This window comes from Spodoptera frugiperda, chromosome 2 (genome assembly GCF_023101765.2).
Source record: "Spodoptera frugiperda isolate SF20-4 chromosome 2, AGI-APGP_CSIRO_Sfru_2.0, whole genome shotgun sequence".
In the NCBI taxonomy this organism is placed as follows: domain Eukaryota; kingdom Metazoa; phylum Arthropoda; class Insecta; order Lepidoptera; family Noctuidae; genus Spodoptera; species Spodoptera frugiperda.
The window spans coordinates 11,688,049-11,703,078 of record NC_064213.1 but is presented as its reverse complement, the minus strand read 5'-3'; the positions used below and the strand labels follow the sequence as shown (position 1 = coordinate 11,703,078).

At 36.3% G+C, this 15,030-nt stretch overlaps 3 protein-coding genes across 4 annotated transcripts in view; 2 read left to right on the top strand and 1 right to left on the bottom strand.

Annotated features, from left to right (window-relative positions):
* Positions 1-5,380, top strand: part of LOC118269493 (mucin-5AC) — a 109,110-nt gene extending 103,730 nt beyond the window's left edge. For both annotated transcript variants that reach the window (XM_050704285.1, XM_050704284.1), the window contains exons 21-25: positions 377-646; positions 911-1,153; positions 2,390-3,613; positions 3,758-4,060; positions 4,340-5,380. In XM_050704285.1, coding sequence (XP_050560242.1) covers positions 377-646; positions 911-1,153; positions 2,390-3,613; positions 3,758-4,060; positions 4,340-4,533 — 2,234 coding nt within the window. In that variant the 3' untranslated portion in view covers positions 4,534-5,380. The remainder of the gene's footprint in view (positions 1-376; positions 647-910; positions 1,154-2,389; positions 3,614-3,757; positions 4,061-4,339) is intronic.
* Positions 5,381-6,392: 1,012 nt separating this feature from the next.
* LOC126912491 (probable RNA 3'-terminal phosphate cyclase-like protein) lies at positions 6,393-9,974 on the bottom strand. Its single transcript, XM_050704831.1, has 6 exons — positions 9,584-9,974; positions 9,173-9,358; positions 8,511-8,680; positions 8,003-8,137; positions 7,232-7,402; positions 6,393-6,626 (listed from the first exon to the last, which is right to left on the bottom strand). The coding sequence occupies exons 1-6, from the start codon at positions 9,873-9,875 to the stop codon at positions 6,429-6,431; spliced, it is 1,152 nt and encodes a 383-aa protein (XP_050560788.1). The 5' UTR covers positions 9,876-9,974; the 3' UTR covers positions 6,393-6,428.
* Positions 9,975-10,237: 263 nt separating this feature from the next.
* LOC126912489 (exosome complex component RRP40) lies at positions 10,238-12,266 on the top strand. Its single transcript, XM_050704824.1, has one exon. The coding sequence runs from the start codon at positions 10,350-10,352 to the stop codon at positions 11,058-11,060; it is 711 nt and encodes a 236-aa protein (XP_050560781.1). The 5' UTR covers positions 10,238-10,349; the 3' UTR covers positions 11,061-12,266.
* The last annotated feature ends 2,764 nt before the right edge of the window (positions 12,267-15,030 follow it).

The window sequence follows — 15,030 nt, the reverse complement described above, 5'->3', positions numbered from 1 at the left end:
ATTATGACACCAGATTAAATTGTGATTAGTAGAGCTTAAAATGCCGGTTTTAAACTCTTGTGTTTTGTTTGCTGTAATTGTAGAGCAACGAAAATATAGACGCTAGGTGATTTACCTAGTAATTAACTATGAGTTAGTTGAGCGCTGTGGTTTCAGCGTTTCAATTTTGTTAATAAGACTTGATACTTAGATAGATGACAATAAAATAGGAACAACTTCAAACTTCAGCTTTAAAATTCCTGTCGCCTTTATTAAATGGGACTTATACCATGGCTGGCGGACCAATAACTCTTTCGGTACATAAAAGACGTGATGTTATCTTTAGCCTATGTCACTATTCAAAAATTAAAAACTAACGAAATGATATTCTTCACAGCAAACGCATCAGCTGCCACATCAACCACAACAGCAGCAGCGCCTGTATCAACACAAGCATCCACAGTAGTGACCAGGCGTCCATTCCGCGTCGCCAGCAGACGTCGTATTGGAGTTCCTACCACTACCACTACCACCACCACTACCACGACCACCACGACCGCCGCTCCCACCACCACCACTACCACTGAAGCTCCAACCGCTGCTGCTCCTCAAGCTGTAACTAATGCTTATGAAGATGAAGAGTCGCTGCAGGATATTGGTGATATCGGTAAGTGGAACGAAGTTACCTTTGGTGTACCAGCCATATTATACATCTGCCTTTAATCTTCAGTAAAATTGTATGTTCAAATATGGTAGGTATTTCAAACAAAGATCCTTTGTATTCATTGTACCAATATTTTGTAGAATAATATGTTTAGAAAACAAGAATTTCTTGATCAATTCATTCTTACCAAAAAAACGGTCAATGAATTTTAGGAATAACCTGCGATTGTTTACTTTTAAAAAATAAGCTCTTATTCTCATGTAACAGATGCAATCGAAGACCCAACTCTCGAGCCAAGAGAACCAAAGAAGTCCACCAAAATCCAAAGACGACCTCTGGTCAATTTGAGGGAACAAGTGAAGGACCAGAACCCATCAGCAACGAACGAAGAAGAGAACAAGAGACAGAGTAAGAAGTACAGCGCGACCATCAAGCAGAACCAGCTGAACGACCTGCTGAAACAGAAGAGTCAGGAGGAGACCACCACGGAGACGAAGACTACTGTTGAAGGTAAGCGGAAAGATCTTTATAGCGGTGTAGATTAGAACAAAGGGATAACTTCTTTTAAATAATTTCATACCAGTGTCATTCTTACTACAATAGATAGAACAAATAATTTGACTAACATAATTTACATAGAATATTGGCATAGTGACGACCCAATTACCCCCCTTTCCAATCTTTCTAATCCCCGATTCCCCAAAAGACCGGCAACGCACTTATAACGCCTCTAATGTTTCAAGTGTTCATGGGCAGCGGCGACTGCTTACCATCAAGTGATCCATCTACTCGTTTTCGTATCCCAAAAAAAAGTGACTACGCTGGACTACGATACTTCTTATTTACTGTCTAAATATGAACTGCTATACCTAATGCGCTCTAACGAAGGTGCGGCATGACAGATGCCAGTATGATCGTTGACGTCTCTCTTTAGGGATGGACATTAGAAAAATCTTTTTTTATCGCTATCGATACTCGCAGCGTACATTTAATTCTCTTGAATTTTTTTAATAAATGTTTGTGTTATTTAGTTGTGCAGTCTAACTCACGTGTCATATACTAGTCAAAATAAATATTTTATGACCGAGCCCTGAGGTGTTTCAGAGTTACAGTTTTACAGAACCGTGAAGAAAACAAGGATATATTAGTTTGTATATGTTGGAATAGTACCACCACGCAATTATCAATGGCGCCGGAAATGTCTAGAAAAATGCTCTACTACATATTTCTGCTCCAGATAATGTCACTGTGGTTTGGGCAGAGAAGAGCCGCGTCGACAGTGGATTTACCCACATCAATTAAAGGTTTTTTAAGAATGATCAATTGAACGACGCACGATTTTCGTTTTTTATTCTAAAAAAACATCGACTACCTATCCATCGTAGCCGTACATCCCATCACTAAACACGACTATGGCTTTACGTTATACCATAACACTTTACTTTATTTTTCATTTCATTAGATTTTAATTGAATACTAGAACATTCCGGTTGGTTTTAATTTAATTAACTACGCATAATGACTTAACATAATACGAATGTGATACATGCTAAATATTAAGGCTAATTTTTAAATCGCAGCAACTTTCAAGAGTGATACGAACGTTACTGATCTGTCAGCCGCACCTTGTTAGAGCGCATTAGGTTAGTAACCTGATAATACTAACAGCACTACATTCTTTCACTTTCAACACTAACTACCTAACTTTTCAAACATCACTTGCTGAAGATACAAATCTTCTTTCAGATTACAGTCCTGAAACCGCTCTAGCGATAGCAGCTCACCAACTTATTACTGCACCAATACCAAGCATACCAGATTTCGAAGAAGAAATCAAACCGACAAGAAAGACACAAACCACTGTAGAATACAAATACACAAGCCGGGAATATAATGAATATACAGATATTAGTCAAAGCCCAACTTTTGACGACTTCCAAAGCACGCCAAACTACAAGAGCACTTTTGATAACTCCTATGATCAGACAACGGGTTACAAGAGCCCTATAGACTTCGAAGCAACGAAAATATCAAGTGACTTCGAGACTCAGAAGGCCCCAACCACTTCTTCAGTATTCTATAAGACTGACTATGCTCAAACTACATCCAACGATCCTTACACTTTCGATGCTCCCAAAATTTCCACCAATAGGTTTGAAGTCCCGAAGACAACCGCATTCCCTAACACTGTGAACACAGCTAACACAGCGAATCTAGGCTTTGTAAGGACGAATGCAGATGATTACGGTTTCACTTCTACTTATGATTCTAAAGCAACTCCCACTAGTTTCGGTCCAAGGTCATCGTCTTCCAACTTCCGCAACACAGTAACGAACCAAGACTTCGGTAGAACTACAATCGGAGACGTGTTCGATACACGAAGTGACTACGACTCCAAGATTTCTACCTACCTTCCCAAAGCAACTGCGACCAACTTCCCAACAAATACTGAAACTGTGAACACCTATTTGGACACTTCGACAGAGTTTGCATCAAAGACGTCCCCGACGTATGTGCCGAAGTTCCCCTCAACAGACTACCAGAACACAATCAGCCAGGAATACGTGCAGTCGTCACTGAATACTTTCGCAGCACCTACAGAAGTGAATGCTCCCAAGATTTCTACGTCATTAGCTCCTCCTACTCCCACAAGATACTTTGAGAGAACTACCTTCGCAGACACACCAACAGATAATTCGCCAAGAATTTCGACTGCTTACATTCCAAAGTCGACTGCAACGACCAAAATCTCAAGAGGTGGATCTAGATACCTTCCGTCTTCAACAGATGCTTCTACAGGGTACACTGGAGTCCAAAGGTCTTCCACTCCAAGGTACAGAACTGAGAAGCTGATACCAGTTCCTGTGGACACTGGCTACTCCACTGTTGGTTACACTGGATCCAGTCAGGAGCCCTCGTACTTCACCAGGGAATACCTCCTGGAATCGCCTGTTACCAAGACATATGATGGTGAGTGCGATAAACTTTTAAGAATCGATGATTTTCAAAATCCTTCAAAACTATTTAATTTTAATAATCTTGACTTGAAAGAGACTTTTGACCTTTTATTCTTTTGTAAATCCTTCTTCTAATCTCTTGTAATATCTTCCACAGCTGAATACCAATACCTATCATCAGTCACCACACCACAGACGCCTGCCACTCAGCCAACAAGGAGAGTGATCAGAAAGAAGCTCCAACGTAAGATCTCGACCACTCTCCGGCCGACAGACCCACCAACACCTTCTTCCACTCCTACACCACGAAGGGTACCATCCAAAGCACCTTTCGAGAAGATCCCCAAAGGACCAAAGAAGGCGTACAGGCCGATCGCAAACTATGACTACTATGATGACAGCGATGAGAAGGTCGCCGTCAAATATGTTGAAGGAACTAAGATAGTGATGAGAGATGACGGTAAGTTTTACGCATTTTTTATGAAATAAGCATTGTTTTACAAGACATGGCTTCAAAAAGAGTTTTTGAGTTAATATGACTAATCGATTGGTACAGTGGCTGGAAGACTGGCTACTGTGCAACGGGTTTGATCGTACGCACCGCACGGAACTTATGAACTTCTAAAGTACGGTTCACATTTGGCGTACGCTGTTTTTATCCTTGTTACGTAAGCGGAGACCCTAGTTTATAGTGAATAAGATATTCGATTCATTTCAATTTTATTTTTCTTCTTCACAGGCCGCATCGAGTGTCTGGACATCGGTAACTTCCCGCATCCTAAATCGTGCAAGAAATTCATCTCATGCGCACGTATAGAGAACGGCTCATTATTGGGCTGGGAGTACATCTGTCCTAAAGGGTTGAGCTTCGATCCCGTCGGAGGAATCTGTAACTGGTCGGCAGGACTTGGGTGTGATGAGAAAGACGTCTGAGAGTGGATGAAGGAAAAAATAGAAAAAGAATGAATTAGGAACAAATTGAAAAATTAAACGTTTAGTTGCGTTCAAGGAATTTGATTATTTTGTAGGGACTGTCAACACATGTTCTGTTTTTCTGATTTTTTTTAAATTATTTTTCTTTGCAACTACATATTTATGTGGACGATTCCTGCAACTTCGAAAAATGTGTCCCAAAAAAGTTCAACTAATCTAATTAACGCGTGTAAATAAATAAAATTGTAGTTTTTAACTTAATTTCTCATTTTTCTTATTATTTCAGTCTATGTTCTTCTTGATATTTTATTTATCTGTTATATTAATGGTCACAATATTATAAGATATCGAAATTTTGTATAATCAATGTGATATTATACCCAGTAACGATGACTGAACAAAAATAAATTAAATCTTATAAATAAAATTATTTTAGGGAAGGAGTGTACCTAAGCAAGATCTTCATTAATAAAAGTTTTATTTTTGTATACGTCAATTTTATTTTGACAAGTAAAATTTGACACTTTCAAATTTGACGTGTCGAAATCAAAATAAATACTTTTTATTTTAATTTTTAGTAAAATATTCTTTCTTTTTACGAAAATTCTTTATACTCCTTGTAATTATAATTCTAAGTCAATTTTATGGTACTTTTGTATCGATTTCTTACGAACACTGCCAATATTATACTCTAAATACCTAGATAGTTCGTAAACGTGTGTAAAGGCAGAGCGAGATCCTGAATGTACCGCTGTTGTGGAATTACATACATTTCAGAATGTGCCTTAATTATTTTACAATTTTAGTTTTAAGATTATTGAGACAAATAAAAAATATTATAATTTTATTGCGGTGTTTTTTTTTTTTTTTTTGTTAAAGTAATCTATTTCTTCCCCCTCATGGTTTTATTTTTTTTCCACTTGAGTAGTAGTACCTATTTTATAACGTAACAAAAAGCTTTGCATTTTTATGGTATAAGCCGGTAAACAAGCATACGGATCACCTGATGGTAAGCAATAGCCACCGCCCATGGACACCCGAAACACCAGAAGCGTTACAAGTACGTTGCCGGCATTTAAGGGTTATTGAGGAATTGGGGTTTGAGACTATTGGGAACGAAATACAATGCAAACGTTGTTTCATGTTGGTTTTCTGTGAGGCCGTGGTAGCACTTCTGTCGAGACAGGGCCCATTCGTGCCGAAGCATGGCTCTCCCACACTTAAAAAAGTAGGTAGCATAAATACATAACCGAACCTACCGGCCATGGAATGTGTATTGCTACGAATGTTACATACCTCGTTCGCTTCATCAAAATCGAATAAAACATCAACATTAAAAAGTGGGTAGCAAATATTCTTAGATAGCATTCGTGTCCGTAGTAATCATAGTATTGTTTACTACTTTTATTCATAAATATTTTGAATAGTACCTACCCTACCCACATTATAATACACATAACAAATCGTAGTATTTCATAATAGTAAATAAGTTATCAAACATACATAAATGAAATGGTGACATTTGAGTTTCCGTAGTAATCGCGATAATCAGAGTATAATACATATAGGGAAGTGCTAATATCAATATCATTCAAGAACATTCCATAGTATTATGATAGTATAACTCAATTTTTAATACACTTCGTACATTGTTATGAAATGCTAGAACCTCGGCGCAAAAAATATATTTATTCGTATTTTTTGTCGTAACTCATTGGTGGGAGATATGACTATTACTGTATTTTATGGGTTAAAGTTAGGCCTGAGCATTACATGGGGCCCGACTCGGCTGTTACAGTTAAACCCGGGTGTTAGGTATATGGGACCTGATGTCTGAGTGTGTAAAAGCTAAATAAAAATTCTTTAACTCTTAAAACTATATTTATTTACAATAACTACAACGTCCGCTTGCTAATATTGACGTATCCTATACCGACACATGTCATCTTGATCTTGCTGGCCGGAGTGACGCCCTCGTCGTCCGAGTCTTCATCGTCAGACTCCGAGCGTTGTACCTCCAGCTTGAACATCACGCCGAAGAACTCTTTCAGGTGTTGCAGGAATGTTATCGTGTAGTCTGAGAGAGGACCCACCTGGAAATAAATATTTTTAGTTTATATATTTTTATCATATAACGTGTTCTAAAGTGGAGACCGTGTCTTGGCAAGCGTAGTGTAGGGCGCCCTCCAGCTAGGTAGATGATGATATCCACAAGGTGGCTGGTAGTGGTTGGATGCGTAGAGCTGAAGATCGAGCTCAGTGGCGTGCCATTGGAGAGGCCTATGTCCAGCAGTGGACGAGAACAGGCTGATGATGATACGTTTATGTACATTTTATAGGGTTTTTTACTATATGCTTTGGCTCAATATTGATTTGTCAATACTGCCTAACAGTAATTTCCTAGAAAATTCCAATAGTAGGAAGGGATGTTATGGAGCCTGGTGTATAGCAATAGATTTTCTCTCATATTACATGACACTTATAATATATGACATATGACATATAGATGGCAAAAAGATGTTACATTAAAATTAAATGAGCACCATTTCAAGGAACACAACGAGAGATATTTTGTTGGTTATGTTAATTGAATATGTGGGTGACTGTGTTGTTGGTATGCTTATTGTTATATTGTATTATATGTAATGTATTGTAATAAATAATATTATGTTAAAAATTTATGAAAATAATAACTTACAATACACTCGCTAACGTCCTTCTGTCCGAGCGCCATCCAGAGCGCGAGCAGCCACTGGAAGGCGGAGTCGACGGCGCCGCCGCGGTAGATCTCGTCCAGCAACCGCTGCGCGCACTCCCGGCCCAGGTCCTCGGGCAGCGTGATGTCGCCCGTACCCACGTCTGTTGATTTCTGGGAAGGAACATTTTGTTTCTATAGTGTAAGGGTTTTAAATTGCTAAAGAAGTAGCAATGTGAATATAAGTTTTTAAACTGACATCCGTGATCATGGCGCTTGCAACAGTGGATAAACAAATAAGTTTATTCTTAATCATGGGGCTTGCAACAGTGCCGAAATATCGGAAACTCATAATAATTGAAAAACATGGTAATTTTTTTTTTTTATATTTTTTTTTTTTTTTTTTATATTGAATGGGCCGACGTTTGGCCGCTATCTCGCCTGATATCCCGTTTTAAGTTCCAATTATAGTAGCAATGTGACGTTTTCCGAGTTATATGTGCTTTCTAAAATTATATATGTGGACAACACTGACCAATGGTGAAGGAAAACAACGTGCGTGAAATCGCCAACCCTCATTGAGCAAGTGTGGCGATTAATGCTCATACCTTCTCCGTGTGAGAAGAGGGTTTGGTCAGCAGTGGCCATTAATAGGATGTTTATGATGAAGATGGAAGTCAAAGTAGTGACTTTATCTTTTTAATTACAGACAGAGAGCTGTCTGTCAAGGGTTGTTGAATGCTATTTTTAAGCTAAAAATATTGAGAAACTTACAGCCTCAGCACAGTAGAAGGTCTTTTCATTGGTCTCAGCTACAAGACTAACACCAAACCCAGGACTCTTGCCTGCATTGGAGCCTCGGCACTGATCTGTGTTGATATACACGTCTGGGAGGAACTTCAGCATCACCTGGAATTATTAAATACATTGATTTAATTAACTTTTGTAATAAAACTAAAGTTAATGAAATAATATTTCAATAAACATCAATTAGAAGCATTATATTTCATCAATTCTTAGTGAAATAAAACATCTTTACTAACATTGTAAATGTTTGTGTCTAAATAGAGATATATGAACTTTTTTAATTAGATCGTGCAGGCAAAGTTGCAGCCGGAAAGCTAGTTAACAAGAAACATTTACTCTGCTTTTTCAACCCTACAGTCACAAAGATAACAACCGAATATGATGACCTCAGTAAATTTAACTTTCGCCAGACAGAATTTTCCTAAATACAAATTCATGATTAGAAGATAATATGACTAGTAATAAAAGATCTTACCCCTTTAGCAGCCTCCACCACCCTGTTGGCCATTGTGGGCGACACTCGCAGTGCGTACACAACTCCTCGTATCCTCTTCACAAGGCCCCATTGTGTCCACTGCAGAGGTCGCAATGTGCGCCGCACTGGGCACTTAAATACTATTTCTCCACCACCAAGGGGAGGTGCTCCTGGTAAAATAATAAGAATTTATTTAATTCCAATTTATAATTTTGTATAATACAAAATGTATGAAAATTGCAAGTAAGTGATGCAAACTGTCATTGATAAGGTATAATTAAACACTATTTGTGATTTTTCTTTAAGTAAATGACAGAGGTGATGGATGGATTACAAAATAAGCACTTAATTCTCATACAAAATGGCATATCTTTTATAAGTTTCTACTTTTCATCAAAAGAATTAAAGCCACTATTATTCACACTACACTGCAATCATGTATAAATATTTTTAAGGAGACAGGCAAACATAAAACAATGGCAGATGAATCTCTTGATGGAATGCTGCACATGAATATGAGCTCTAGCATGGCTTGAAACTAGTTGAGTTCCTCATCAAACAGTTATGTAAGTATACCGATAAAATAAAATTAATTTAGTATGTCCCACGAAAATTATAATAAAACTCAAGGAGTTTTAAAACTTGTTTAAAAGTAGACTCACCTCTTCTCACAACTTTGAGCTCCAGTCCATCATCAACCAGTATAAACTTGAGCAGTACTGGCAGGGCCGCTGTCTTGATCTTATCTACCGAGACATCTAGATCACTGTGTGTGACGCCCTGCAGGACTACATTCAGTGGCTCCTTGCAGAATGGACCCAGTGCTAGTAGTACTTCTAGGTAGTATCCTGTAAAATAGTAATGGGCAGCCGCAATTAAACATACAGCAAGTTAAGATGAGTAGGTAGTGACAAAAAATACCACTTTGAATGTTATGTATTGAAATAAATTTATGTTTGTGGGATGAACATATTGCCCAATTAATAACTTTTTAAACTATAATGACAGGAATTACTGCCACAAATATTACCTAGAGCTAATAATTCTTAGATGGAACTTTATGAGATACTAACCCATTCCTCGCTGCGTGCTACAGTTGTGTGTCACATGTCCACCAACCAAGATCCCTGGCTGGTAGTACACCGAAGTACCCGTCTCACTAAGCTCCACCCTCGTTCCATTCGTCACTTTATCCAGCAACCGTATCAGACTCACTTCATACTCTCGAAGACCCGGGTCATCATGTGTACTTCGTATCTCTTCTATTTTAATTGTACGACCACTCAGAGTAGCTAGCAATAGTCTTTGCCGAAAAAAATTGCTGCCTTTATACACTAACAGGTCATTATGCACTGTGGCAGGCATTTTAAGTTAATTTTTAGATAAAAATGAACATGTAAACATTCAACCAAATAAAAACACGTGCTGAACTTCTCAATCACATCTCGTCTGTCAAGTGTCAATGTCGTTTGACGTATGTCAATGTCAAAATTTTAGTTTTGTTTATGGATTACAAGTATTTGCGTTTTATTATCTATTTTATGAAACTAAAATTCATATAAAATGTTATCCCAAGTTTTCCAAATCATTTGAAGGCTGTAAAATATAAAATTAATTTAATTAGTGAAATAAAATTCTTTCAAAACTGTATTTATAATAGTAAAATTCAAAATGCACATGGGGAACAAAACGAATCATTCAAAAAATACATAATTGTGGTCTATGGATTATATACGTCAAAACAAATTTTGAGGTTAGGATTAGGAATAGTGTTGGTTCTTTTAGAAAAGGCTAATTTGATGTGATATTTTACGTTAATTAAAATAGCTAAGCACAACCATGAAGGTGAAAGTTGGTGACGTGGTTTTACCCGGAGATCTGTGTGAAGAAATCGTAGCTGCTGGCGAAAAAAGTAAAGTTATACTCGGACCAGGGTTGAAAAAAGAAGTCGACGGGATTTATGTTTCCAAAGCTGGCACATTGAGGAAACGAGCTCCAAATACGTACTGGGTGGACAACTACCAAAAACGATATATTCCAGCGCGCGGAGAAAATGTCATAGGGATTGTTGCTCAAAAGGCGGGAGATATATTCAGAGTAGATGTTGGCGGGAGTTGTACAGCATCGTTATCTTATCTATCCTTCGAAGGCGCTACGAAAAAGAACCGACCTAAAGTGGTGATTGGAGATGTAGTGTACGCCAAAATGTTAGTAGCCAGCAAAGATATGGAACCAGAAATAGTGTGTGTCGATTCTCACGGAAAGAAGGGTCGCCTGGGAGTGCTGGAAGATGGCTTCGTGTTTAAATGTTCTCTAAATTTAATCAGAAAGATCTTAAACCCAGATTGTCCCTTAATAAACTCGTTAAAGAACCAATGGCCCTTTGAACTTGCAGCGGGCATGAATGGTAGGATTTGGATAAAGGCTAACACATTAAGAGAAACCATTGCTTTAGGGAATGCAATTTTAGGGTCTGAGTACCTTAGTAATGACGAGATCAAAAGTATGTGTACTAACATTGCTGGGATACTGGCTGGACATATTTCATAACATTGCACCACTACTGAAAAAAAAGTAAACAAATGAGGACTTCCACAACCATAGACACTAAAGTGAAGTGCAGTTGTAATATTGATTATAAATTAATTTAATTTTGTGAATTACTTTTTAGTTTTATGTTAATTGTATGTAGGTTTTTTAATTTTAGAAAAGTATATGAATAATTTTGTACACTACCATCAGTAAAAAGAAGTATTTGTTCTAATTTAGTTTAGACTACAATACTTATTTAAATTGATTATCTTTGAAAATAGTCAAGTTCTAAAATAGGTATAATAGGATTTATAAACATATTGTATTTTGTAATGTATGTATGATTTTGACACAAACCTTTGTCTCGAAGATTTTTTTATCAGATATATATGATTATTTTCTCACTGCTAACTTTCATCTAATATAATTATGATGTACCAGACATTTGATTTAAATAATAAATATTAATTCATTATAAGCTTACATGACTGGTGTATTCAATCAATATGTTTGACAACCACCCATAACCACCACCTATAAAACTGATATTTTTCCTTGACCATCCCCTATGCACTCTTGAGAACTAACAAAACTTGCTTAAATTGATTGCTTTGGTAATATGTTACAGGTAAAATAAGTTTTTGATGCAGTTTTGTAGATTCTCCCAATCATGTCCAATAATAATAAACGAACACTAGCTACTATAATCACATAACATTACAATCTTTAATTACACAAAATTAAAATCTTAGCAAGTTTCATAAACTAATGTCTTTCTTCTTGAATGGCCATAATGTAATGTAATATAGTCAACAAAACTGAATATGAGATTCAGTTGCCATTCAAGAATAAAAAACAATTGTTGTGTAGTCAGTTTTGTGTCTGTGTTTGTGTTTCAATGTCCACTTCTTGCAAGTTTCATATAAAATCGAATAAAACAACCAAAAACAGTGATTCGGAAATTTATTTTGGCAAATGCAACTAACCTAATCGTTTCAAATCTCAATACATAATGTATAACTACATCCGTCTGCATCCCAACCATTGTTCTCTTCTAATAAATATATGATACAAGATGGCGGACGTCCCGCGCTTTTCTATGTACACTGCGCGACGTCTGCGCATTACTTTACAAACTATCGTAATAGGAGTCGACTGACCAGAACAATTTTCCTTTATAACAATAATTTAGTAAACAATAAAATAATGAGCTGTTATGTTAAATTTTTTTTTCATTTTAAATGATAATTTTTGCTAATTGATGACTTGATGATGAGCTTTTTGTAACGGGTTTAAATGTGACTGGAGATGTCAATACAGGGTGTCCCTGAAGTCGACGTCCAAGTGGCACCAGATGATCGGCAACGTTTCAACTGTTATCAGAAAAATATAAAATAAATCTATGTCCTACAGTTTTTAAATTATAGTGGTTTATGTATTATCCACGAAAAAGTACACCCTGTGCCAGTCTTTTGACTCTTGTTGCTACAAATCTTTATGTTTTCGTCTGCAGTCTTCCTTACATTATCCTGAATAGTGCTCCAGTAATATGGAATCATAAATTCTTAGCCAACTGCTTTAGATTGGAAAACATTGTTAGTTTTAGAGGAACCAAATACTCTGAATAAAATTTTCACCTTACTTTAAGTGACTGTACTGAATAAATTATGTATGGCGCTAGTAGTGGCAAATTTCACCAAAGTTGGCGCATTTAATAAGGATTATAAAATGGTATAGCACTTTGCACATTATTTCTTAAATTCGACACAAAAAAAGATTTTTCTACGAAACTCCGTTTCAATGAATTTATTTGAACTTACTAAAAAATCTTCTAGTGTACTCAAATCATACGTTACAACCTCGTATGCACTAGACAGGACTTTGCACGCGATTTGTTATCTACATCTTGAAAATCAGCGAGGATCTCTTGTCAAACAACATTGTCTGTTTACCCGTGATTTCGCTTGCAACATTCGTCGGCAATATTATCGCTAGACGAACTGGTGTTGTGCATCTCGAGCCATCGTACTCGGGCTTCGGCATTTTAGCTGAGCACTGGCTTTTTTGCGCCGTGTTGATTATTTATTTTTTTAATTATTTTTAGCTTTACCTGCAATTCCTTGTAACGGTGCAAATAACTCTTTCTAGACAAACTAAAGAATATTTCATGCTTCATCCCGCATTTGATCACAAGGCATGACACGTAACTTAATCGGAGGATTCATCCATTTCTTTTTTTTGATGGGGATATGACGAGTAATTGTGCATAAGGGCTCATGTACACCATACCACTACCGCGTCGATATGCTGTGTACATGAATCTGCCGCGTTCGTTACTTTTGATTTTACTACACATTTAATAATGTGTTTGATGCACTATGAACATCATATTGCAATCATTCAATATTATTTAGTGAAACATGATACACAACATCAGTTCCTTTAGTAAGTCTAGTAATATTGCTGACGAAAGCTGCAAGCGAAATCATGAGTAGAATCATGAGATCCTCGCTGATTTTCAACAAGATGATAACAAATAGCGTGTAAGGTGTTGTCTACTGCATACGAGGTTATAAGGTATGCTTTGAGTTCAGAAATTTTAGTAAGTTCAAATAAATTCATCGAAACGGAGTTTTGTTGAAAAATATTTATTTCTGCTATACCATTTTATAATCCTCATTCAATGCGCCAACTTTGGTGAAATTTGCCACTACTAGCGCCATACATAATTTATTCAGTACAGTCACTTAAAGTAAGGTGAAAATTTTATTCAGAGTATTTGGTTCCTCTAAAACTAACAATGTTTTCCAATCTAAAGCAGTTGGCTAAGAATTTATGATTCCATATTACTGGAGCACTATTCAGAATAATGTAAGGAAGACTGCAGACGAAAAAATAAAGATTTGTAGCAACAAGAGTCAAAAGACTGGCACAGGGTGTACTTTTTCGTGGATAACACATAAGTCACTGTAATTTAAAAACTGTAGGACTTAGATTTTTTTTTATATTTTTCTGATAACAGTTGGAACCTTGCCGATCATCTGGTGCCTGTTGGACGTCGATTTCAGGGACACCCTGTATAAGTTTTTATTTGTAATCACTGAGATTAGGACAACTGGCAATAAATATCAACATTTTCCACTGAACAGAAGATAATTGTATGAATACTACATCCAGTCTCATTAAGACCCGTCAAAAAGCATAAACATCGCCTGTATTTCAGCCTAGACTAACGATAAGCCTCTTAGCAACGATATAAGAAAGTGGTAACTTTTAAAAAGATACAAACTGATGTACTACAGCTTGAATAGTAACTATCAAGTTTTAAAACTTCAACAACCTACAAAAAGGAATGTTATAATTCTTTTATTTACAAAACATATTTCGTTATCAATAGTTATCGAGAATATTGACGAACAAAATTGAAAAATAATTTAAATTCAAGTACAGTCAAATACTTTTTACATCTATTACAGTCCAGAGCACGTTTCGTAAACCATACCTTATTGCACTTAGATATTCTCAATAACTACTGTTATAATTTTGCGTTTAACATTAAAAGAAACTGTCGTTACACTATGTAATATCAAATAAATTCGTGTCGTATTTCAAGGGGACTATTATAATACGCTTTATTAAGAAAACCTGTAAAAACAATGTAGTAGTTGTATGATATATGTCAACTCTTAGCCTAGTTTAGAAAGATTTTTGTTGAATACACTGACCTTTGTTTCTCTAAAGTTTTGCTATCAGACATTAGGCAATAGTTTGAAGTCTAGAAAAATCTTTTTACTACTTTTGAATTTAGGTTAAACCTTATAAATATTAGTTAAAGTTGACAATATTTCTTAACATACCAAGTAATAATAATTTGATGATTAAGGCTTTCTCGTGGTGAATATACAATGTATGTACAAAAGATCAGTGCATTCATCTCGATTGTCCTAAGAAACAAAAACCATTTGAATTTTCTTCAAGAGAAAAATAT